The sequence below is a fragment of the Xyrauchen texanus genome, chromosome 43, assembly GCF_025860055.1.
Source record: "Xyrauchen texanus isolate HMW12.3.18 chromosome 43, RBS_HiC_50CHRs, whole genome shotgun sequence".
In the NCBI taxonomy this organism is placed as follows: Eukaryota; Metazoa; Chordata; class Actinopteri; order Cypriniformes; family Catostomidae; genus Xyrauchen; species Xyrauchen texanus.
This window is the reverse complement of record NC_068318.1, coordinates 26329527-26354847: the sequence shown is the minus strand read 5'-3', so window position 1 is coordinate 26354847 and position 25321 is coordinate 26329527. Positions and strand designations below refer to the sequence as shown.

Here is a 25321-nt window from a genome sequence, read left to right as displayed (position 1 = left end):
AGTAGGCTAACCTGTGTCCTGGGATGGACTGACACTGTAGCTATCGCTCTCCTTGTCCACCGAGCCGGCAACCCTGGGTGTTCCTAGCCTCCAATCCGTGCTGAGTGTGTGGGTTGAGACAGGGGGATGGGGGCGGTTTAGTGTCCACTGACTGGCGTAGCGATTACGAGACGCAGGTCCAGCTTTAGCTGTACGGCGAGCGGTAGGATCTGGGTAAATTTATTAAAAGTTTTGTTTAATACCATGATCAAATATTTAATAGATCGTTTACATCTTAATAATTACATTGTAGGATTAGTTTACACAAAATTGAGAATTCTGTCATTCATTACTCACCCCATTCCATTTCAAACCCATATAACTTTCGTTCATAGAACAAAGAAGGAAAACTATCCTGACCATTCTTTTCTACACAGTGAGAATGAATGAGGTCTGGGGATGTCCAAAAAAAGGAAAAAAGTCTCATACTCGAGCATTATATTCCAGGTCTTCTGAAGCCATTTGAAAGATCAGCATAAGGGACAGACTAAATTGAAATAATTATTCACAGAAAACATTGACCTCCTGCCTTTTTTCCTTCACATGTTCATGAAGAAGTAGCAAGTTGAATCAGTTAATCTAGTTCATGAAACCAGAATTTCTGAATCAGACTGGTTCTCAGTTTCAAATCACTGGCTCATGATCCAGTCACAACAGTTAACAGCCAACTGGAAGTGAAGTTTATTAGTGAATAATGACTTAAATAATATGATTTCAGAAGTCTTGGAATATTCATCACAAGTCTTTTGAGCCAATTTTACGGTGCTTTTTTGTTAATGTGGAGCCATAGTCCTTCACTTTCATTTTAGGGAAAAGAGAGATAAGAAAGTCAAATGGATTTGAACAACATGAGGGTGAGTGAATTATGGCAGAACATTTTTGGGAGAAATTTCCCTTTTTAACCAGAATTTTTCTTACTTGAGAGACTGCTTTTACTCGTCCCAGGTCGTACATCAGAGACATCCACCAGAGGACCAGTGGCCTGGGACAGTGACTGATAGTGGACAGAGTGTGTGACGGTGGCCGACTTCTGTTTGGCAGTTTCTCCGAAATCATTATCAGTCAACAGAACTGTCGATCTGTCATCTAAATGTGAGGGGAGAGATGGAACTATAAGAGTCTTCTATAGCATCACTGTTTCTCAGATAAACGTTCAGGTCGGTATACGGTTCAGTGAACACGACTCACCCACTGTTTCCATGGTGTCTCTCTCTTCGATGAGCAGCTGCGCTCTGGGAATGTCGATGTGCATGCGGAGGGTCTGCTGTTGTTTGTTCATGGTGTCTGAAGGCCTTGTGTTTTTACTGGAGGAAAACATAAACAAGCCTGTAAATAATATCTCATTTTTCACAAGGTCAGCGTGACACTTGAGGAACTGTGAAAATAATGCCACAGACAATAAAAATAAAATTAAGCATTAAAGGGATAGTTCGACCAAAAATGAAAATTCTGTCATTGTGTACTTATCCTCATTCATTCCAACACCGGATGGCTTTCTTCTGTGGAACACAAAAGGAGATATCTTGAAGAATCCCTGAACTATGAACTTATTTATTGTACAGATACTTCTGTCTTGGATGCAGATGTCAATAATTTCAGTGAATATTGACTAAAATTTCTGTCTGTTCCTCACAGAAAACCATTATATGGCTTCAGAAGATTTGGAATACAATGCACAATTAGCAAGACCACATGATCCTTTTATGGGGCTTATTTGTCATTTTGGAGCTTGACAGCACCAGTCCCCATTCACTGTTATTATTCAGAGAATATTCTTCAAAACATCTCCTATTGTGTTCCATGGAAGAAAGGCATACAGGGTTGGCACCACATGAGGGTGAGTAAATGATTGCAGAATTCCCTTTTTTTTCTTCTAAAACCATTCCTTTAAAAAGTAAGAAGTGTTTACCTCATAAGCATCTCAGCCAAACTTTTTGCATCTGTAGGACAAACAATAAGCTTTAATAACATGCACTAAATATTGAAGTAGTGTCGACACAAGTACAGCTGACTCAAGTAAGATCTTAACTTGCAACATATGTTGATGTATTTTATGGCTACAGATCTACACCTGTTTTTTAAAATAGAAAAATAAATAAGAGCTGTGAAGAACATCTGACCCCTGAGCCTCTTCAGCCTTTGCTCTCTCCTCCTCCTCCTCAAAACCATCAGCAGGACGAAGAGCAGCACCATTCCCACCAGGATGCAGGAGATGGTCACCATCATCTTCATCCCCTCATTGCTGGTTTTCTTCACAGGGTCCTTCACTGCGGTCTTCACCAGTGGAGAAATTGTGCCTTTGCACACAGAGAGCCATAGTGAATTAATATATAGGTGAAAAAAAGAAAATCTTGTAATTTTTGCGTGCAATCAAAGCCCAATGTCAAACAAGAATGATTTTTAACCTATGAGGTACTTACTACCATCGTAGTTTAGAGTGGCAAATTTGACACGTTTCTCTGCCAGTCCGGCGCTGTTATAGACCTTCATCTGCAATTCATACCAGGTGGCTTCCTGGAGGTCCAGCAGATTGTAGCTCTTGGTAAGAGAAGTACGCTTTGCCTTGGTCCACACGGGACTGTCCATCGGCCGATATTCCAGAGTGAAGGAGGTGATTGGACAGCCACCATCGTTCCAGCCAATCAGGTTAAGTTTGACGCATGTGATGTTAATGCTGGTAAACAGCTCCTGCTCTTTGGAGAACTGTGGCTCTGTGATTGATAAAGAGGATGACAAAGAGCAGTTTGCCTTCAATTTCTGTGCTTCCAACAGACTATTTGAGTGCAAAAAGCCATGCTGTGTGGCAGGTACTATTTGCACCTAGCCACTCAGTTAATTAAATGAGTGAAAGTGTCCAATAATAAGGCAGTTAATCGTATTAAGCATGCACAGATGCATCTCAAAAAAGATTTATATCGTGGAAAAGTAAATTTTTTCCTGTAATTTAATTCATAAAGTGGAATATTTCAAGCCTTTTTTGTTTTAATCTTGATGATTATTGCTTACAGCTCATGGAAATAAAAAAATCCAGTATCAAAATATTAGAATAAAGAATTTATAATACAGAAATGTCGACCTTCTGAAAAGTATGTTAATTTATGCACAAAATATTTGGTCGGGCTCCTTTTGCACAAATTACTGTATCAATGCTGCATGGTATGGAGGCAATCAGCCTGTGGCACTGCTGAGGTGTTAAGGAAGCCCAGGTTGCTTTGATAGTGGCCTTCGGCTCCTCTGTATTGTTGGGTAATTTTCCTATTGACAATACCCCATAGATTATCTATGGGGTTCAGGTTAAGCAAGTTGGCTGGCCAATCAAGCACATTAAAACCATGGTCAACAAACCAGTTACTAGTAGTTTGGCACTTTGGGCAGACGCCAATTCTGCTGTAAAAATAAATTGCATCGCCATAAATCTTGTCAGCAGATGGAAGCATTAAGTGCTCTAAAATCTCTTGGTAGATTACTGCATTGACTCTAAACTTGAGAAAACACAAGTGGACCAACACCAGTAAATGACATGGCACCCCAAATCATCACTGACTGTGGAAACTTCACGCTGGACTTCAAGCATGGAGCTTGGATTCTGTGCCTCTCCACACTCTGGGACCTTGATTTTCAAATGAAATGCAAAATTTACTTTTCATCTGAAAAGAGGACTTTGGACCACTGAGCAATAATTATTTGCAGTAATTCTTGCAAAAGCAGCCCTGACCAAATATTGAGTGAATAAATTAACAGACTTTTCATAAGGTTAACATTTCTGTATCATAAATTCTTTAGTCTAATATTTGGAGATGTAATCAAGATTACAACAAAAAATGGCTCGAAATATTTCACTTTATGTGTAATGAATCTAGAATACACACTTTTTTAATTAAATTACGGAATGTTTTTTTTTTTACTTTTCTACGATATTCAGATTTTTTGAGAGCCATCTGTAGTATTTGGCTGATCATGTGATCCTAGCATGGCAGAACCCATGAGGGGACCCTCTCTGTATAGAACAGCTTTTATAAGGTTACAATATGACTTAGTCTTCATATTATGTGAATGCTCATGATTTTATAAATATATTTCAAAATTAAAATTTCTGAAAAGGTAAAACTTTTAAATGAGAAACAAATGACTGAGTGCACCTTTAATATGAGAAAGTATTTTAGTAGATAGGAAAAAATGTTGAAGACAAACTTCGATGTTGTTTTGAAAAAGACTTTGTCTGAAAGTTTAAATTTGTTTTAGGGATTTTGGAAAAACTCTAAACAAGGTCAGTAGTATAACAGTTAATGTGGCTTTATCAAGCCAACATACCTAAACATTACACCTTTAATAATGATACACATAATAAAAAAAGGTGCCCCATACCTTTTCCATGAGTCTTTGCTTCAATTATCTCACTGATTCGGCCCGGCCCGACACCATTCTGGGCTGTTAGCGTGAACTTGTACCAGGTGCCACAGTTGAGGGTTTCCAGACGGTACGAGCGCTCGCTCGGACTGATGGAAATACTTCCCCACTTCTCACTATTGTCTTCTGAGTATTGTAGAATATACCCTACATAACGACACATAGTGGAGGAAAAACAAAGTTAGACACACAGAATTAACACTTTAAGTTTGTTCCTGCTGTGCTCAATATATGGTATGCCAGAAATGGTTGCTATAGTGATTATTTAAGTGAGAGCACGATACCAAGTCTTTCTTCTTTAGCAACTGAAGAGTAGTAAGTTGTGAGAATGGCATTAGAAGGACAATAAGAAATTATGCCTCTGTTCATGTCCAAATCGCACCCTTTTAACTAATTTGCTATTCACTGAGAGTTTAAAAAAGACATGAATGGTTAATACCAGTGGGAAGTTTTAATTGAGTGTTTCTTCAAAATTGATCTCTTGTAATATATATATATATATATATAAAATACTGATTTCAACTATTTATTTTTGTTAAATGAAAGTAACACTACAAATGACTTGAAACCTTTTTACCAGGACTAATTCATTTATTTTTGATACTTTTCAAATGCCTTTTATATAAAGGTTTTTCTGTTTTAGCCTTGTTCTAGACAGACTTAAAAAATACTAATTACTACATTTAAAACTATTATAATCTAAACAAAGAGTGAAATATACATAAACAATTTTTTGTAAAAGTTTTTCAAAAATATGATTCCTAATTTTGCCATAATAAAGTTTTTCCCAAAAATAGTGTACTTGTTAGCAGAGTCAACAAATGTGTCCGTGAAGGGCATGACTGAGATGACAAATGAGACAAGAAAACAAATAAAAATCAAGGCAAATTTCCAAAGGCTGTCATTTCCAACCAATCTGTAATTTTGCCAAATTAAGCAAAAAGTGTGAAAATATTATTTAATTGTGTGTATTTAGGATACTGTACATAACAATAGTTAGTTATTGAATTAGACTTTGCCAGACAATAGAGTCAGCAATTGTATATATATAAAAATACCTTCAAAATGTTAAATTTTTCATCAGGCCAATAGAAAAAAAACCCAAAACAAAACACTGTTTTTAGGGTTTTATCCATCAAGTACTAACGTGGACATTGTAAATCGCTCACCTCTAATGGAGCTCCCGCCGTTGTCTCCTGGTATCCAGGACACAGTAATGGATGTCGTGGTTGTCTTGGTCACCGTGAGACGAGGCTGGTCAGGGGGGACTGAAGATGAGATTACATAGTGAGAAATACAGTGCAATAACCTAAAGAGGATTATACAGAAAAGTGACCACACTGCCTGACTCACCTTGGACCTGCAGGTTCAGAGTTATTTCGTCCGATCCCCAGTTATTGCTGGCAACACACGTGTAGTACCCAGAGTCCTCTGCTTTCACAGTCTTAATGACAAAGCTGCCGTTACCATGGATACTGCGTCTTCCATCAATGACCACAGGGGCTGGGCTCCCGCTGCCGAAAAACAGTGTGAATTGTCAATGAAGGGCGCAGAGTTTGACATTTTACAGCGTTCCCTAATGACTGATACGACTCATAGGTATTCAGATGGTTATGTTTGCTCTTAGAACGAAAGGGTAACGCTGCAGTTTGTTTTACACTCTGAAAATGAATTCAGATAGAAGGGCATATTAAAATATTTAACGTTTGCATAAATGCAGGGTTACCATGGTCATGGAAAACCATGAAAATCTGAATGATTTTCAGGCCTGGAAACCTCATGGAAATTAATTCAGTCGTTGGATACATTTGTCAGTATTGTTTTTGAGAGTGTAAATTCCATGCATAATGCCTCTGGTGACCCTGACCCCAGTTTGCTTACCTTTCCTTCAGCCATTTGATAGCAGGAGGTGGGTCTCCAACTGCTCTGCAGGGTAAAACAACATCCCTCATCCATGGTGTTGTGACAGTGCCACTGAAGGTGAGGATCTTGGCAGGAGCTGTTGAGATATAAAAACAACAAAATTGCATGTGTTGTTGATCTGCGAAAGCCTAATTCTTCACAAACATTCATTCTACATTTTACTGCAGAAAAGAAATATTGCACATGAGAAAATACAGTGGCACCAAAAATGTATTTGTACACTTAAAAATCTACTGTATGACTGTCAATAGATATCAAACCAACCAACATTGATTTTAAAGAAGCATAGCACAATTAGGGCTATGTACTGATACAGATTTCCCAATTTGAATCTATTCTAATTCACAAGCTCTCGATTTGTTTCCAATTTCGATTTGATATGGGTATATTTCAGTTATAATGTCCACTTTGCTTACATATTAAATAAATTCTCCTCTAGACAATGCTGTTATTAAAACGGGACCTTGTAACTAGGTGCTTTGTAAAAATGAACAAATATATGTATTCCATCAATAAATATATTATATTGCATATATATTATTTTTATTTCCATTTTTATTGTTTACATGCATAACTTGTACTCTTTACAAGGTTTTACATTGATTTGTTGAACATGTGCTAAGCACTGTTACTGTCTCTTTAAGAAAACTGGCAGTTCTGTAAAGAGTGTCTTTAACCCTTGTGCATCCTTGTGGACATTTTTGGCTTTTTCAGTTTTGTTTTTTGATAACTTTGTCTGTGTTAATGCTAACTGCAGAAAATTTTCCACAGGTGTGAATTTTTATTGGAATTTTAATATTTCACCCTATTTTCTTTAAAAAATATATTTTTTGCACTAGTTACACAAAATACTCCCTCTTAGCGTCGTTTTGGACAAAAATGGCACATTGAAACCCATTAAAACTGCTATTATTAATCCCAGTGCCATTTAACTATAAAATTATGCAATCTTGTTTAACATGCTTTCATTATGTTGGCAAGGCTTCAAAATTTACCTTTTAAATATTTTTTACCAGATCGTGCCATTTTTTCAGGTTTGGCATATCATCGCTTTTGTTGTTGTTTTCTGCTGTTTTTGGCTTATGCATATTATAGAGCCAATTAGATACATTATGAATATATAATTGTGTGAGTGTGTTGGTATGGATTTCAGAGTGTGGTTTGTATGTGTCTGAGGCTCTAATAATAAAAATTAAATTGAAAATAATTATAATTATTATATTTTTTATAAAAAACAACAGTGGCATTATGTAAACAAACCGGCGTTTAAAGTGTTAAAATTCTGAAAATAAATGAATGTTTGGTAACTATGATTAGAACTGATTCTGGTTAAAATATAAGTCAGTGAAAGTAGAAAAAATATTATTCTATAATATTTTTATGACACTTTTTGACATGGCCATTTTTGTCCATTATGGACCTAAGTGGTAGCTTTTTTTAAATCTGATACTGCATAAAAAATATGAAAGCATCAAAATGAATGTTGTTATTAATCATTGACATATCCGAGGCTCTAATAATCAAAGAAAACAAATTCTGCTTAGCATCTATTAAATTGAAAATAATTACTATTTTTCATTTTTTAATAAAAAAAACAACAGTGGCATTATGTAAACAAAACAGCGTTTAAAGGGTTAAAATTCTAAAAATGAATGAATGTTTGGTCATTATGATTAGAGCTGATGCTGGTTAAAAAAATTATGTCAGTGAAAGTGGAAAAAAATATAAATCTATAATATTTTTATGACAGTTTTTGGACATGGACATTTTTGTCCATAATGAACCTATGTGTAACTTTTTTAATTGATGCACAAGGGTTAAATGAGCGCATGTTAATGAGAGAAACTCAAACAGCTTTACCTCATCCGTGCTATGTGTGATTGCAATTAAATGTTTCTATTTTTGCTGGGTTTTTTTGATCAACAACTGACTGTAAATAACTGAAATGTTATTAAAAGAGACTTTATTCAATGACAAATGGATTGCATGGATCTTGTCTTTAGACACAAACACACGGAACAAGTCAAACCAAACTTTTACACACAATCACTTGTCACAGCTAGTGGCCTATCATAGACACTTTAGTCATATAAAGCATGAAATTCTGTTGCAAATGGGAGTGATTTCAACTCATTGTAGTAGAGGGTTGTGCATAAAGTAAAAAATTGATTTTGGGAATTAAGAATCGATTTCGAGATCTGGGGATTGCGATGCATATTGTTTACCCAGTCCTAAACACAAGTATACTTCTAAGCAAAACATTTCACAAAAATAAGTTAGTTAGCTTTTAAATGATTAAACAATAGATACCTGGATACTATTCATAATTAAGATGAAGTATTTGGACACTCTCTGGTTGTCAAGCATTAAATGTTAAAAGTATTTGCAGAAATGGCTAAACAAAGTAAAGCTACTGGTTTGAAATTTGTTCTTTAATGCAATAACATTCATACATTTTAAAGTGTTGCTTAAGTGTCCAAATGCCTTTTGGGGCCACTGTGTATTCTATGTTATGCATTTAAGCAAAATCACTGACTTGGGGGTTGACTAAAAACATTCCCTCATAACCACAGATCAGCTTGATTTTCCCACTTTAAACTTGAGGAAGGTGCTTCACTCACCTTTGGCCAGAGGTTCAACAGTGATGATGTCACTACTGTTGCCACGCCCAGCTGCAGTAACGGCCATCACCCAGATACTGTACTTCCTGTTACGACTAAGATTGTGCACACGGTGCAGGAATTCATCTGGAGCCACTTCAAACTCACTGACCACCTGAATGAAAAATTGAGAGACAAACTGCACTCTATATAGGTTTTTCAATTAACATTTTCTTTTTTACTTTTACATTTATACATACATTTCTGGAATAATTGACTGCATTGTGCTTTGTTACCTAGAAGAGGAATCATCTTAAAATAAATTGTGCCTGCAGATAGCAATCTTTATTTGCACATGCTATTTGTGTCAGTGGTAATAGCACAATGTAATTGCCCCAAGAATATAGCACTGACTTTTGTGAATAAGGCAATTATCTGTATAATACAACTTAAGGGATAGTTCACTGCAAAATAAAAATTCTGTTGTCATTTATTCACCCTCATATCATCCCAGATGTGTATGACTTACTTTCTTCAGCGGAACACAAACAAAGATTTTTAGAAGAATAGTTCAGTACTGCTGGTCCATCCAGTGCAAGTGAATGGTGTTCGGACATTTGTAGCTCTAAAAATCACAAAGGAAACAAAAGTAATCCATATGACTCCAGTGGTTAAATCCATATCTTCAGAAGAATTATAATATCTGTGGGTGAGAAACAGATCAATAATTAAGTTCTCTTTTTTTTTTGTTTACTCTAAATCTCCTCTTTCACTTTTACATCTGAAAGTCACATGTTGTGCCTGTTTAGTTTAACTTTCACATCTGAAATGGAAAGTTAAAGTGGAGATTAAGAGTAAAAACAAAAATCACTTAAATATTGTTCTGTTTCTCACCCACAACTACAACAACTTTTCTGACTTTATAGATTTAAACATTGGAGTCATATGGATTACTTTTATGTTTACTTTATGTGATTTTCGGAGCTACAAAGGTCTGGTCACCATTCACTTGCATTGTATGGACATACAGAGCTAAGATTTTCTTCTAAAAATCTTTGTGTTCTGCTGAACAAAGAAAGTCATACACATCTGGGATGGCATGAGGGTGAGTAAATGATGAGAGAATTTTCATTTTTGGGCAAACTATTCCTTTAACATGGAAAAGGTGGCATGTCTACTTTGAAAAAATTCTAATTAATTAATTTAAATACACATGGTACAGCGCTATACAACCACAGATAGCGTTGTTAATGAATACTGCACGCAAAAGTGCCACAGTATGTTTTAAAATTTGATGAGACAGCATTGTCCCTGCGCTAAACTGCTTTGCACTTCCTCACCGTGCCTTAATTGCCAGCCTGATGCTCTTCTCTCCTGATAGTTTGAGACCACAGTTGGCCAAGGCTTACCGTGGGATACGAGCTGGAACAGAACACTGTGTATTTTCTAATGACGCCATTGAGTTTCAGTGGAGGGAGCCAGGAAACATACACCACAGAGCTGGAGGCTGCAGCTGCCTTCACCCCGCCAGGCGGACCTGGCACTGCAGAGACAAGAGTCAGGCTGTTTTAGGAACAGAGAGCTAATTGATTTAGCGCGTCCACATCTGGTTAAGGCACGATGTTAAAGACAATATAAAATCAAAATTGACCCTAATTTTTAATACATGTTCCTGGTCTTATTGTGAACAATTCATTAGTGCAGTATTTTGGCCATTTATAATACTAGTGAAAGAGCTTAAAAGAATGGATATAGCTTGGCCATACCATCCTCTTTAGTGCGAATGTAGATCTGGTCACTGCGTACACCGTCTCCTGCTCTGGTGAAGGCCAACACCTGGATACTGTAATTGGTGTATTTCTCCAGACCCTCCAACTCCAGTGGGGTCTTCTGGGTAGTGACGTTTCTTATTTCCCCCAGTTCTGCAGGACCAAATAACAAAGCCATATATAGCTATGAAATATTCCTCGAAGACCATCCACAAATATATAACATTTCAGACATTGAGACTGACGTTTCCTAAAGATGTTATAATGCCAGATACTGAACTCTTCCTTATTCTCTGCTGCTATCTAGCAAAGTTGCAGGTTTTAAATGATTGATTTCTTCACTTTTTTCTTTACTCCTTTCTCTATTCTATTCTTCCAGATAAATAATTCCTGGAGTGTTTCCACATGCTGTTGTAGTCTGGAAAGCAGCCACTGTCTTTGCTGCTTGGTGTTGAATTTTGTCCCAGAGTTGCCTGGCTTGAAATCTGCTGCTTCGTAATAAGGCAATTTAAAAGCAAATAGCTCCTGGAAAGAGCGGCATAGAGATAATGTGTGCTGTGAGTTTGTTTTACTGAGCAGAACTTGATCCACAGCCATAAAGCAGCCAATTACACAGGTGTGGAATGTATAATATTGCTCTCTAGTTTGCGTGTTGTAGAGTTGAGTGATTGAATTTCTAAAATCATCGTTTAAATCACGAGAGGCCTATCTCGACAATACAGGTCTGTGTGTTGGCACAACACTTATGAAAAGAGACTATTTGCTGAATGAATCCCAATTAGCATACTTGTAATAAATGCACATACTGTGCTGGTGATGGTGCAAGTAGGTACTTATGGGTTTTGGCACAGTATTGGCACAGACTATCTTTCAATAAAAATGTGTCTTGACACCATAGACCCCTTTGTTCCACAGTTGCATGCATCCTTTTAAGAGAATAAATGCCTCCATTTATTTCCTGCAAGGGGTTGGCAATCTTAGCTCAAAAAACATCCACAGATGCAGAATTTGAAATTCTGGAATTTTATTTCAATATACTATGATTTGGGACACACTATTCCTAATCAGGCACAATATAGGCTATTGCTATGTTCGGAATAGCATACTTCCATACTACCTTGCTATGTCTAACTGTATATAGAGCAAAAATAGTAACAGTAATATGATAGTATACTATCGTGAACTTATCCACTGTATGTTTGGAATGGAATACTACCTTACTGGAATAACTACTTACTGAATACTGTGCATTGTTACAATGTGCAGACTACACATACTATATACTGCAGAAATAGTAAAAGTACAATGTTAGTTCAAAACAGATACTATAGCAAACAGTATGTTAGTAGTATGGTTATTGGTATTCAAGCTGTTTCTTTTGGTTTCTGAATGAAGAATTCCCAATTGAAAAGGTATATTCTGCCCCCTAGTGGTACATGGATGCAAAATATGAAGCGGTGTGGTAATTTTAACATCATTGCATTCCCTATGCATTCTTAAATAGTGGTAACGTAAGCAATTTATATAAGTTTAATAAGCTCACTGAAGCAGATTAGAGGTAAAGATGTGAGCTGCCGAGACAAAATCGAACAGTTCGAATCCAGGAATGGGCACCCCATGAGCTGGAAGATACAGTCACTGGAGATGTTAGGCAGAATGTTACTTCTTAGTCACCATTTACTTTAATTGAATGCTTTTTCATTACTTACAATCTACCTAACACCTTATTTTGTGTTCCATTGTAGAAAGAAAGTCATATGGATTTGGAACAACATAAGAGTGAGTAAATTATGACAGATTTTCATTTTTTGGGTGAACTATTCATTTAACCCCTGGCTGCAGTTTGTGAACTATGAACTGCTTTTGAGTAAAAACAAATCTGCAGAATGAAAATGGTGATATTTGAAGGGATAGTACATGGTCTAAACCCAGTTGGTGTCTGAACTGTACCTCCGTCTGGTAAATTGGCCCAGTAGATGACGCGGAAGCCCTGTAAAACTCCATTGAGAGCTTCCCTGGGCAGAGTCTGCCAGGAGAGAGAGATACTCTCAGGGGAGGAAGCAGAGGCCACAACCTTCTCTGGAGCTCTACTGGGTACTGAGAACATTAGAACAAAAGAAAAATGTAATAAATAGTTAAAATTCAGTCAAAACCACATTTACGAAACCATCAGAACAGCACAATTACTTAAGTAGGTGAAACTGAAATGTAAAAATTGGCTTTGGTTTAATTTTGGAATATTCCTTGCAACAGTAATCCACTATACCGCTGCTGTAAAAAGAACCCACTAGATGGCAGCAAAGTAAGCAAATACAGTAAATGTGCTTACTATACGATGAAGAGAAAACACTTAAAAGCTGCATTGTCTTTTAAAAAATAAATACAATTATATATATATATATATATACACCAGTTAGGTCTGCCGGAACTAGAAACATTTATCATTATAACTGCAAAAAATTGAATGGCATCTACGCTGATATTATTCCTATCCCATTTACATTTATGCATTTGGCAGACACTTTTATCCAAAGCGACTTACAGTGCACATATTGCAGGGACAATCCCCCCGGAGCAACCTGGAGTTAAGTACCTTGCTCAAGGACACAATGGTGGTGGCTGTGGGGATCAAACCAGTGACCTTCTGATTAACAGTTATGTGCTTTAGCCCACTACACCACCACCACTCCTACCAGAGCCGGCCAGATCCAGCTCTGGTCCTGCTTGGTGTCAGACTCTACTGCTAGTGATGATGACTAAATGCAGCCGGTGCCAGCCAGACATCACTTAAGTCTACTACCAAGGACTTCAGAGGATGAACTGATCCCAACTCCAACCATAAGACATGGGATATTTCATATGCCACTGTCTGAACCTTGGATTTAGGATTGACCCTTAACGAAATGGCCTGCCGGTTGAACTGTGATGCACCTCACTGATCTCTGTCCACATCACCTTGGTCTAATGTTGGACTACTCTCTTGAAATGGAATAAGTAGACTATCAAGTAATTACCAACAAAAGCCTTCATCAGCCAAATAATAAAGGACAATTGCAGCTATGTGAACTTCTTAAATGAATCCAGGATGGACTTTAGTCATTAATCTTACAGTTCATACAAATCTTTGTATAAACACAGGCCCTTAACACTTACTTATTTTACTCATATTAAACCATGACTTGCACTGCACATAAATAATTCATATTGGCATTATATTCATGATGTTAGCCAGAGGGGAACTGGCCCCCACAGTGAGTCTGGTTTCTCCCAAGGTTATTTTTCTCTGTTAAAAAACATCTTATGGAGTTTTGTGTTCCTTGCCAAAGTCACCTTTGGCTTGCTCACTGGGGTTATAAATACAATTATTATTTAATGATTTATTTTTATATACAATTTAAAATCATATGTAATCAAACTACACAATGATGACTCTAAGACTTTATAGACATACAGTTTAATTTTCTGTTAAAGCATGATTTTCTGTAAAGCTGCTTTAAAACGATGTGTGTTGTGAAAAGCGCCATACAAATAAAAATGACTTGACTTGGCTTAAATGTTCAGAGACAACTCTAAGTAAGCCATTCATTTGTTTATTTCCCAGAAAAGTGTAAATACTGTGGCTCAGTGGCACTTTCAACATTGCAGTTTTTGTAGCGGCCTGACATTGGCTCATTCAATGGTTTGAATTGAAGGCGGGACTATCGTTTATCGTTTAGGAATATGCTGGATTAAATACAAATTAAACTTAATCGACAGCATTTATGGCAAAATATTGATTGCCACAAAAATGAATTTCTTTTAAAAAAAAGCAAAAATCGAGGTTACAGTGAGGCACTTACAAAGTGAGTGAATGGGGCAACATTTTTGTAGTTTTTAAAGGAATTGTGAAGTTTATTATTTTATAAAAGCTCTTAGAGTACATTCATTCTGTTAAAACTCATGCATTATTTGAGCTATAAAATTGATTAAATTGTAATGTTTACATTCATTTTAGGGTTTTAGTGTTTGTTATATCATCATGGCAATGAAGTTGTAAAATTGCCTATAACTTTACACAGAAAGGATTAGTAAGTGATTTTATCACAATAATATCATGTTTGCACGCATATTGTTTATGTCTTATAGCTATACTTTTGAAAAAGTGAGTATTTTAACATTAGAAATTGGCCCCCGTTCGCTTCCATTTTAAGTGCCTCATTTTAAAGAAAAGTCCAAATTGGTGTTTGTGGTAATAAATATTATGACACAAATGCTGACGATTGAGATTAACTTGAATTGAACCCGGAATATTCCTTTAAATGCGTCTCCTGTGACCACTTGTGCTAGGATTTTGAAGGGTAGATTCTCTGATTTGATGATGACATACATCAATCATTATGTCTCTGTGCTACTATATCATAATAAACAAAAAATTAAAAAAAAACACAAGGTCGGAAAGGGCAAACAAAACCAGATGCGGTTTAAATTCAATCTAAGTGCAAACGCAACATTTCGAGCAGAATTATCCATTATTTTATTGGAGCACCTGTATTAAAGGATCTTCAGATGTTCTGTGTGTATATCAAACACACTGAAGAATATCCTTGAAGTTGCCGTGCTTGTGTATATATTCGCTTTTTACATTTTCAGATCAGACGGTTATTTCCTTTTAAAGCCATACGTTACAGGCAAAGTTTAAACTCTTGTTTTAGTGCATCGGTTGACACCTCAAATGTGATGTGGTTGAATGTGTGTTTGACTGTGGTTTTTGTGATCCGATCACAAAACGTTTTGCACCCCATTTACACCTGTATTTAACGCTGACCACTTGTAATCAGATCACCCGAAATGCATCTTAATACCAGGTGTACTGTAAACGGGATCTTTAAGAAACCTGTTTGGAAACAGGCATTCATTTTTTCAAACCCTTCTAGTGGCACAGAAATTGCACACTGCAGCTTTCACAAACTGACAAATTATTGTATTGGTTTTAAAAATTTAATATAAAATAATTAAAAATAATGTTTACTCTCTTGACTGCCCACCTCTCTACATTCTCCACTATGAAACCAAATTAGCAATAATTCACTCAATGTTTACAATAAAAGGACTAACATTTACAGCATCATTAATGGACCATTGAATACCTAATACCCCATTCAGCATTTGAAAGATAAAACTGGCTTACCATCCTCCATTGTAGTGGCACGGACCTCACTAGAAGCAGGTCCTGGACCGGCGCTGTTACTGGCCTGTGCCACCACCTCGTACTCTGTGTATTTCCTCAGGTTATTGAGGCTCAGGGTCTCTGTCTCCCCCGTGGCCTCGATACTGATGCAGATGAACTGGTGACTACCGTTTACAGAGTGTTCTCTGTGGCACACCTGGTAACCCCTTATCATGCCATTTTGGAGGTGTTTCATTGGAGGCTATGAATGATAAAATTACATTTAGAATAACAAATATACAAAGCAAGTCCTCAGTAAATAGCGTAGGACTATATATGTAACGGGAGCCAGCTGGTACGTGATAGCTGTGCGATATGTGTAAACCTCACTTCCCTGGCCTCATGAGGCACACGTAGCCTTTAACCTCCTTGTTAGCGCACCCACCTCCCATGCTGGCTATCACCGGTTTGAACCTCGCTCATAGCGGGTAGAGCATGACCGGTTACATATATACAGTGGACTTCTTTTTTGCATTTCTGTATTACAGAATTTAATTAGCATTTCTTGTTACAACATATCTTATTGGCATAACAATTTGAAGTTTTCAAATTCATATGTATTGGAATATTGCATGGAATCCACAAGTTTGTGCAGAACCTGATGATCCATGTTATCCCAGCATGACCTTTAGTACAAATGAGTTAGCATGGTCAATGCCACATTTCCTTAATTGATTAACAATAGTGAAATAGTGCAGTATTTCTAATCAATTTAACATCATAACATTTCTTTGTTTTAACAAAATATTACAACTTTCAGGTGTATATTGGATTTTGAATATATATATATATATGTATAATTTAAATAAAACAGTCATGATTTCAATACACAGTGGGGTACCTTCCATGTAACTTTTATGCTTTGGGAGGAGATGGCTTCCAGCGTTACATCTTGGGGCGGCCCTTCGGGATCTAAAGTAGTGAAACATTCACTCTGAGTGTTTGTGCTGGTGTATATATAACATTGGCCTGATCTAATAGTATATTTTGAGTCATTTCTCATAAACAGGCATTAGTGATTTTCAGTCAATCTCTTGTAATGCTACTCAAGACCAGCAATTGGCAGTACTGTAACATAATTCCTTGTGTGAAACAGTTCGACAGAAGTGAAACATTTACAACATCTTTACAATTGCCATTTGTTCTTTAAATTGATCCTATTTCTGTGTTATACTAAAAGATGCCATTTATAGAATACAGATGAAAACTAAGGCTTCAAAAGTGATGACTGCTACAACTTGGGCCTGGAATGAAAAATATGAAAAAATCTTCATTTCTTTATCAACATGCCCACATCTGAAGCATTAAAACGGTGTTAAGCATTTGAATGATGCTGCAGATATAGTGAATTGATTGTACCTGCTTCATCTGTGGTTATGGTGAGTTCGTTGCTGGGTTCACTGTCCCCAATTTGGTTCTTAGCAAAAATACGGATATTGTAGGTGGAGGACGGGTGGAGTTCTATGATGGTAGCCTGGTTAAGGGTGGGCGAAACATCTCTGGTCCTGCGAGCTCTTTCCCAAGTTTCTGTTCATGGGGAGGGAGAAACAACTGGTTAAGAACATTGCTAGATAATGAAACAAAAACAGCTTAAGATGGCTACACTGATGACACTCAACTTAATTTAATGTTAATCATTTTGAATTTTAATTGTATTCATAAGCCATAAGAATCTTGTTTGGTCCCACCTTATCTATTTAGTGTTACTTATGATATGAATGCGGTAAAAACGATCCTAGTTCAGTACTTATAACTGGTCTTAAATGTTTTAAAGTTATAGGTCACCCCAAAATGAAAATTATGTCATCATTTACACACCTTCATGTTGTTCCAAACCCATAAGACATTATTTTCTATGTGGAACGCAAAAGGAGATGTTAGGCAGGAGATCTCAGGTCTCAGTCACCATTCACTTTCATAGCTTCATTATTCTATACAATGAAAGTGAATGGTGACTGAAGCTAACATTCTGCCCAACATCTCCTTTTGTGTTCCACAAAAGAAACAAAGATATACGAGTGTGAGTAAATCATGACAGAATTTTCATTTTTGGGTGAACTATCCCTTTAAGGCACTTGATACCAGGGTTCCCATTCTTTTCAAGGCACAATTTTCCAGGACATTTAATGTGCCACACGGTTGTAATATTTAAGCAAAAACTATGGTGGCCAAGTACAAAACAACAAATCTAAAAACCCAAAGGCAAATCCAAAGACAAAATAAAAATTCAGAAACACAACAAATAATGAAACTTTACGGCAAATCCGATAATCAGAAAACACAACAGTGAATCCAGAAACAAAACAACAAGAGCAAATCAGAAAACACAACTGCAATTCAGTCTAAATGGAAAGGGCAGGTGCCAGAGCTTCTCACCTGATTGGCTGTGAATGAGTCCGAGTTCTTTCTTCAGAATTGGTTCAATTAAATATCAAAATCCATGCCAAATGGTCACTCACTGAAAAACTACATCATTTTGAGTGTTTTTTCTCTTGGGAAAACTGTAACAGGAATCTTTTTAATTCGGAGAGTAAAAACAGCGAGTGGGAAAAGTTAGTTTTAGGTACGATGTTCATCTATGGTCTCATGGTTCATCTAGATTCTAGTGCATAAAGGATCATCTTAAAGTCCACAAACTGCTCCAAAACATTAGTGTCGTCCAAGCGTTCATTCAACTTGCATGCTCTAACTTAAAAAACACTGTTGTTTAAAAAAAATTATATAAATAAAAATGATAAATGTTCCGGTTTCTGCTAGTGAATAGATTTTCCATGTATACGCAACAATATGGATACAGTTTTCAATTATTTTAGAAACAACACCACTAAAATTCATCAAGATGTACTTTTTACAAGGTTGTAGCAGGCTGCCAGTGGTGTGAATGACTAACTTACATTGTTTTTGTTGTTGATGTTTTAAATAACTAAATACTGTATATGTATAATTTCACATCCTAGGAAAATCTCACCTAAAGTCAGTCAGAATCTTCAATTGCAGCCTTCTACAACTTTTACAATATGAAAATAATATCTTCGTAAAATGTCAGTAGTTTTTTTTCTTCTAAATTAATTGAACACTGAACTCATAATTAGACACACTGGCTTCAAATGCAACCTTTAGAATGTAAAAATGCTTTTTAATAACAGTGTTTGTTATGTTCTGATATGCAAGTCAACTGAATGAACGCTTGGACACTGGCGTTTTAACGCAGTTTGTGGAATTTTTTGACGGTCCCTTACACACTGTAGATGAATATCGAACCTGACATTTTCCCGCTCGCTGTTTTTGTTCTGTGTTATAAAGTCTCCCATTACTGTTTTACTGAGTAACAAACCGCTTACAATTTTCCGTAATTGAGCATTTTGAATTAATTTTGCAATAATCGCGCAAGTGGGCAGTAAACCAGTCCTGAGGAAATGACGAGTTATTCTCCACGCATCCAATTAGGTGAGAAGTTATGGGACTTACCCTTTCCATTTCGACTGAATTGCTGTTGTGTTTTTGGATTTGCCTTTGTGTTTTATTATTTGTTGTTTTGTTTCTAAATTGTTACTTTGTCTTTGTATTTGCCGTTGTGTTTTCAGATTTGTTGTTTTGTTTTGGACTTCACGGCCTCCGTAAAAAACCTACGTTCATTAAAATGTTGGTTATTGGAGGGTTTATATTTGGCGGTTTAATTAAATTTAATCATTAAAATAGTTGCTATTCAAATACATTTTTCCAAAAATTTTATAAAACTAAAAGAGAATTGTATTCATTAAATTTTTCAACATAACATTGCATTATTTTATCAAATGAAGTACTTTATCTACAAAATCTTCACAGCACAATCCGAAACAACACTGAGGATATTTTTTGTCAAATAAAGTGCTGCAGAACAGAATATCACAGATGTGAAATATTGCTTTAACACATTATTATTATTATTATTATTATTATTATTATTTAATTGCCTTAAACATGATCTTTTTCCCCAGTTCATGCATCCATTTAAATCAAGCTTGTTTTTTTATTCATTTTGGTGTTTCTGTGTTTTTGATGGAAGTTTCTCAACTTTTGTGACATGGTCCAGTGGGGTTATAAAACATAAAAAGCTGTGATTTCAAATATGATATGAAATAAAAATGTAGTCTGTATGTGCCGCATGCTTCAGAGCACTCTACTCACTGTCATCTACCAAATACATACGCACACCCAGAGCATGCGTGATGCTCAAGATGAGGTGTTTTCAGTGTATGAGCGGCCGGCTTCACACATTCATTTTGAAGCACGCAGCACATGCAGATTGTCTATTTATTTAATTAAATCACAGCCTTTTGCGGTTTAATAATCGCACTTGGAAATATCGAGATTATAATTTGATTGTGCATTCAAACATTCTTTTTTGTCACAAATAGTCAAATTCCATGACGTTACACATTTTATAGCTAATGCAATTTTTACTGCATTCAGTGATTCCATTCATATTTTCGCATAAGAAATCATTGAATTATTGAAAAAATTGCGGTCCGACCTTTGCTGTTATCTAAATTTTACAACTCAAATAGTTTTATATTTAACACTACATGCAGCAATGGAAAAAAAAAAATTACACTATATCAATACTTGTACATGTAACAAAAACCTTGTCAGTGACACAATCAAACAGTTTTATTATACTAAAATATTTTCCTGGACAAATACAGTAATTATTTTCCTGGACATTTATAAGGGAATGTTTTCTAATTTTCCATGACTTTTCCATGTCTGGAAAACTGCAATGCAAAATTCCAGGATTTCCAAGATGTGTGGGAACCCTGGATACTGTTGTTTGCACTCATTTTGATCCAAAATATCAAGTGTAAAGACTGTGCACCTGTTTTATTTTTACACTCAATATCGTAGCCGGTAATAGGGCTGTTCCCGTCGAAACCCATTGTCCAGCGGAGGGCGATGGTTCTCTCCTTTACCTCACGAATTTCCACTTTCGGAGGCTCTGGTGGCTCTAAGAATTCAAGAATAGAGCACTTAGAATCTCAGATGGGAATAGCAAGGCACTCACCACATTTAAATAATGCCATTTAAATCAGAGGATTTTCCTGAAGATCCTTGTCACAAATGGCTAACAAATCTCTAGAGTCTTGAACCAAGCCCAGATGATTTTATGGGTGCTTACCTTGAACTGTTAGCTGAAGGATGCCTCTGTCTTCACCATAAGAGTTGATGGCATGACAGGAGAAAAATCCAGAATCCTCTCTCAATGTTGGATAGATCTGAATTCCAAAAGATTGCACGTGAGCATGCACCCAGGAAAACCATCAGATCATGCAATTAAAAGACATGTGTGTTCTAAATGGGCCCTGATCCTAATACCATCTGATGTGACTTAAAAGGATAGTTTACCCCAAAATGTTTATTCTATCATAATTTACCCTAACCCTCATGCATTCTGCCCAACATCTCTCTTTGTGCTCCATGTAAGCAAGAAAGTCATACAGGTTTGGAACAACATTAGGGTGAGTAAATTATGACAGAATTTTCATTGTTGGGTGGACTTTCCCTTAGACAGAGCAGAAAGAATTGCATTTAAAACCACTCTGTTTAATAAGAGAAGCAGACCTGCAGGGTGGAAACGACCTCATCGCCGACCTTCTTGACAGTAACTGTGTGCCGCCACATGTCTGGATTGATCATGTGTGACTGCTTTTCCTTCTCCACTTCCTTCTCCCATCGAACCATGATGGGCTTTTCACCATGAGCCTTACAACTCATCTCTATCTTCTCTCCTTTTGTGGCCAGGGAGTTGTTGGGGTACGATGTGATCATGGCTGGAACTGAGAGAAAAAGACAGAAAAAGACAAAGAGATGCATTATGAAGCAGAGAAACTCAACTTGAATCGAACTTAACTTGATAGTAAAAATAAAAATTCGGTCATCAGATACTCACGCACATGTTGTTACAAACCTGTAAGACTTTATTTCTTCCATAGAATACAAATGGAGATGTTAGGCAAAATGTTTGTCTTAGTCACTAAGATTGTCTTTCTGCCTAAAATCTCCTTTTGTGTTCCACGCAAGTCATATAGGGTTGGAACAATATGAGGGTGAGTAAATAATAACAGAATTTACATTTTTGGAGGAACTATCCATTTCAAAAAAAAAAAAAAAAAAAAAAACATTCCCCCAAAAGTTGGGACAGTATGGAAAATGCTAATAAAAACAAAAAGGAGTGATTTGTAAATACTATTGGCTGTTTCCCCCCCCCAAAACTATTAGAAATGTGGACTAATCGGACCACAAAACACGAATCCACTGTTCTACTTTCCATCTAAGATGAGACTGAGTCCAGAAGTGTTGGCGTTGCTTCTGGACAGTGTTGATGTATGGCTTCTGCTTTGCATAGTAAAGCCATAACTTGCATCAGTGGATGTTGTTGACTGACAAAGGTTTACTATACGTATTATTTCACAAATAAATACAATCTATTCTACAAATTCTACAGGATTGTCGAACAAATACAAAATCCGATGTGAACAAATACATACCACTTGTGAGTCACGTGACTTTTGCCACACTTTTCTCAACCACAGTCCTGATTTTCTCACAAATGCATCAATATTTTCACTAATGCGCTGAGCCACCTCCTCTTTTAAAACAGTAGATGGCACAGTGCTGCCTCATACTTTCACTCAGTTTTTTCATTACTACATATTACATGGTAAAAACAACGTATTTTCTTGTAAAAATTAGATCCTTTCTGGTAATTAGAAAATATACAAATAATACAATCCTGTAGAATTTGTCGAATAGATTGTATTTATTTGTGAAATATGATGTAGGCTTATATGAAACACAATTTTTATATTTGTAAAACACAACACATTTGTTTGCTAAGCCTGTGGTAAAGACAACTATGTATTTTCAAATCTCTTTCTGATTGTTTGAGAGTCAAGTTTTCCTTTGCGAAGCGGATTGTTTTTGTTTGCAAAATTGTGTTTTTTTTTTACTTTTGGAGAAATTTGGCACCATGGTTTACCAAAGTACTCCAGATCTGATGTCATGATATCCATTACAAACAAAAGACTGTTTTTATAACAGTGGGGGGATCGGAGATCATGCACAAAAGTATCATAAGAAGAAATGGTGACGTTACACAGTGGTAAACACTCAACTGTCCCAACTTTTTTGAGCGTGTTATCTGATTTCAATCATATTTTCATTTTATGAAGATAAATCATAAAATAATGTGTTGTAGTGCTTTCAATATAGCATAGGGTGAATAGAATGTACAAATCACTCCTTTTCATTTTTAATAGAATTTTCCATACTGTCCTAACTTTTTCAGAATAGGGGTTGTAAAAAAATTAAAAATAAATAAGTCTTGACTTGTCTTAAAAAGCCAAATATTTTCTATAAGATACATTTGACTTGATCAATAAGGAAATCCACAGAAATAATACATTTTTCTAAATATATTAAATTAATTTTACAAAAATGTATAAAACTAATCTGCAGCATACATAACACTGACCAAAAGGGATTTGAGAACTGTCTTGGAGTCGTGACAAAAGACTAAGACTTAAACTTGGCTTTGAAAATCTTGAGACTTGACCTCGACTCTGTTTCAGAGACTTGTGAACATGTATGTTATGATTAAAACGCAACATCACTGTGAATCAAACTGAATGACTCTCTCTTATGACAGCAACGACTTCAAACTTACATTTGTACAAACGCAATGTAACATTTCAAAGAGTGACGATCAGAACACTTTATAGCCCAAACAAGATAAATGTTTTAAAGCTCTATGACAAAAACAAGATTAAATCTAATGCTTCATGCAGAGTTCATTTAGGATCCACACACACACACACACACAGCCCTGCACAGCACACACTCATGTCCTAGTTCCTGAGAGGCATTTATTGGGGGAGCAGAGCACCAGGCGTGTACGTGGGAGCGCCGGTACAGCGTGTGATATAATTGAATGTGTCAGGTTGAAAGTCCAGACCATTTACATTTCATCTCTTATTCACTCCAGCAATTCTCAGCTTCGCAGGAAAAACAAACAAAAACGGTTTGAATTTGCGTTATCATTTTTTTTTTTTACTAATCTGTCCATGAACGAGGAAAATCTTATATTTCTATTTATACATAAACTTAAATAGAGTGTTAAACATACCTCAATACTATGTACCCTGTGTATAGTATGCATGTTGATTGTGTATATTGTACACCATTTTACATCCATTCATCCATCCAAATGATTTGAACATTGCTTTTTTTTAGTTGCTTGCAAGCAAGGTTACTTTTAGTAACGTGCGTGAAGTCAATGAAAACTACTACAACTGATCAGCAGGTATAAATTAAGCTGTACAGTCCCCCGGTGAAAGACGCAGGCAGGTTAAACTGGTATCTTATTTCTTATTGCGGCCGAGCGCTCTGTCGTTATGTGATTATCCAGTATAGAACACTAAAGAGGAAAGTAGTCTGTGTCTTGGAGGGGCAGCTGCATCATCCCCCAGGCTGCGAGCTGTCTTCATAATGGCTGCATAATTGCTGTGTTGATGTATTTCTTTAATATCCAGCAGAATTATAAGCAGCAGTTGGACTGAGAGTGGAGGTGCTAATTCTCCTTCTAAGATCCAGAGAGAGTAACAGAGTGTTACTGGGCAGGAACTTCCTCTCCGGCTGTAGGAGTGATTTACGTCTCTTCTCAAACCTCTCTGATTGATGCAGGGTCATTTTACTCATTCACTTAGAGGATGTAATCAGACAAAAATTATATTTGGTCGCTTTGTGCTTGTGAGTGTGTGTATTATTTTAAGCTTGCCTTTGTAGAACTTGAAATACTATAAAATCCAATTAGTTGACCTTACATTAAAAATAAAACATTCAAATCTATTGCAGTACAGTACAAAATCTAAGTAATCATAATTATTTGGAATAAGTGGACTAGGAGTTGAACCTGGAAGTAACAATAACTTATATTCTGTATGGATTATAGATAACAACACCAAACACCATTTGTCCTGAGGTCACTAGACAAAAATCTGACAAGCATTTAATGAAACAGAGGAACAAGAAGAGTTTAAAAAGGTATATACACCCAATAACTCACCCTCTGTCAGGGTAGCTGGTTTTACTCCTTGGTCAATCAGGGGCAGAGTAAGTGAGATTCACTTCTCTGCCCCTGAGATCTGTGTGATTTCTAAAGACTGTTCCTGTGACATATGGAAATAACTATTGTAATATGAATAAATGTCTTTCTGTCTATCTATAAACAGAGCTAATTTATTATATCTGTGTCCTTGTCAGGTCTAGCTGACTGAGATACAGTAGGAGTCTGTGATCTCTGGCTTATATCCAGCCCACAGGGAATCCTGGCTTCCCCCCAT

General features: G+C 36.3%; 1 protein-coding gene across 2 annotated transcripts in view; it reads right to left on the bottom strand.

The window, feature by feature from the left end:
- The window catches only part of LOC127636120 (cell adhesion molecule DSCAM-like), a 97739-nt gene that overhangs the window by 2976 nt on the left and 69442 nt on the right, over positions 1-25321 (bottom strand). For both annotated transcript variants that reach the window (XM_052116524.1, XM_052116523.1), the window contains 20 exons: positions 21543-21757; positions 21100-21196; positions 20800-20928; positions 17304-17471; positions 16786-16856; positions 15906-16146; positions 12689-12835; positions 10736-10891; positions 10379-10512; positions 8991-9144; positions 6328-6445; positions 5800-5960; positions 5616-5714; positions 4405-4593; positions 2460-2750; positions 2160-2336; positions 1949-1979; positions 1228-1343; positions 958-1125; positions 12-209 (listed from right to left, as the gene is read on the bottom strand). In XM_052116524.1, coding sequence (XP_051972484.1) covers positions 12-209; positions 958-1125; positions 1228-1343; positions 1949-1979; positions 2160-2336; positions 2460-2750; positions 4405-4593; positions 5616-5714; positions 5800-5960; positions 6328-6445; positions 8991-9144; positions 10379-10512; positions 10736-10891; positions 12689-12835; positions 15906-16146; positions 16786-16856; positions 17304-17471; positions 20800-20928; positions 21100-21196; positions 21543-21757 — 3060 coding nt within the window. The remainder of the gene's footprint in view (positions 1-11; positions 210-957; positions 1126-1227; positions 1344-1948; positions 1980-2159; positions 2337-2459; positions 2751-4404; positions 4594-5615; positions 5715-5799; positions 5961-6327; positions 6446-8990; positions 9145-10378; positions 10513-10735; positions 10892-12688; positions 12836-15905; positions 16147-16785; positions 16857-17303; positions 17472-20799; positions 20929-21099; positions 21197-21542; positions 21758-25321) is intronic.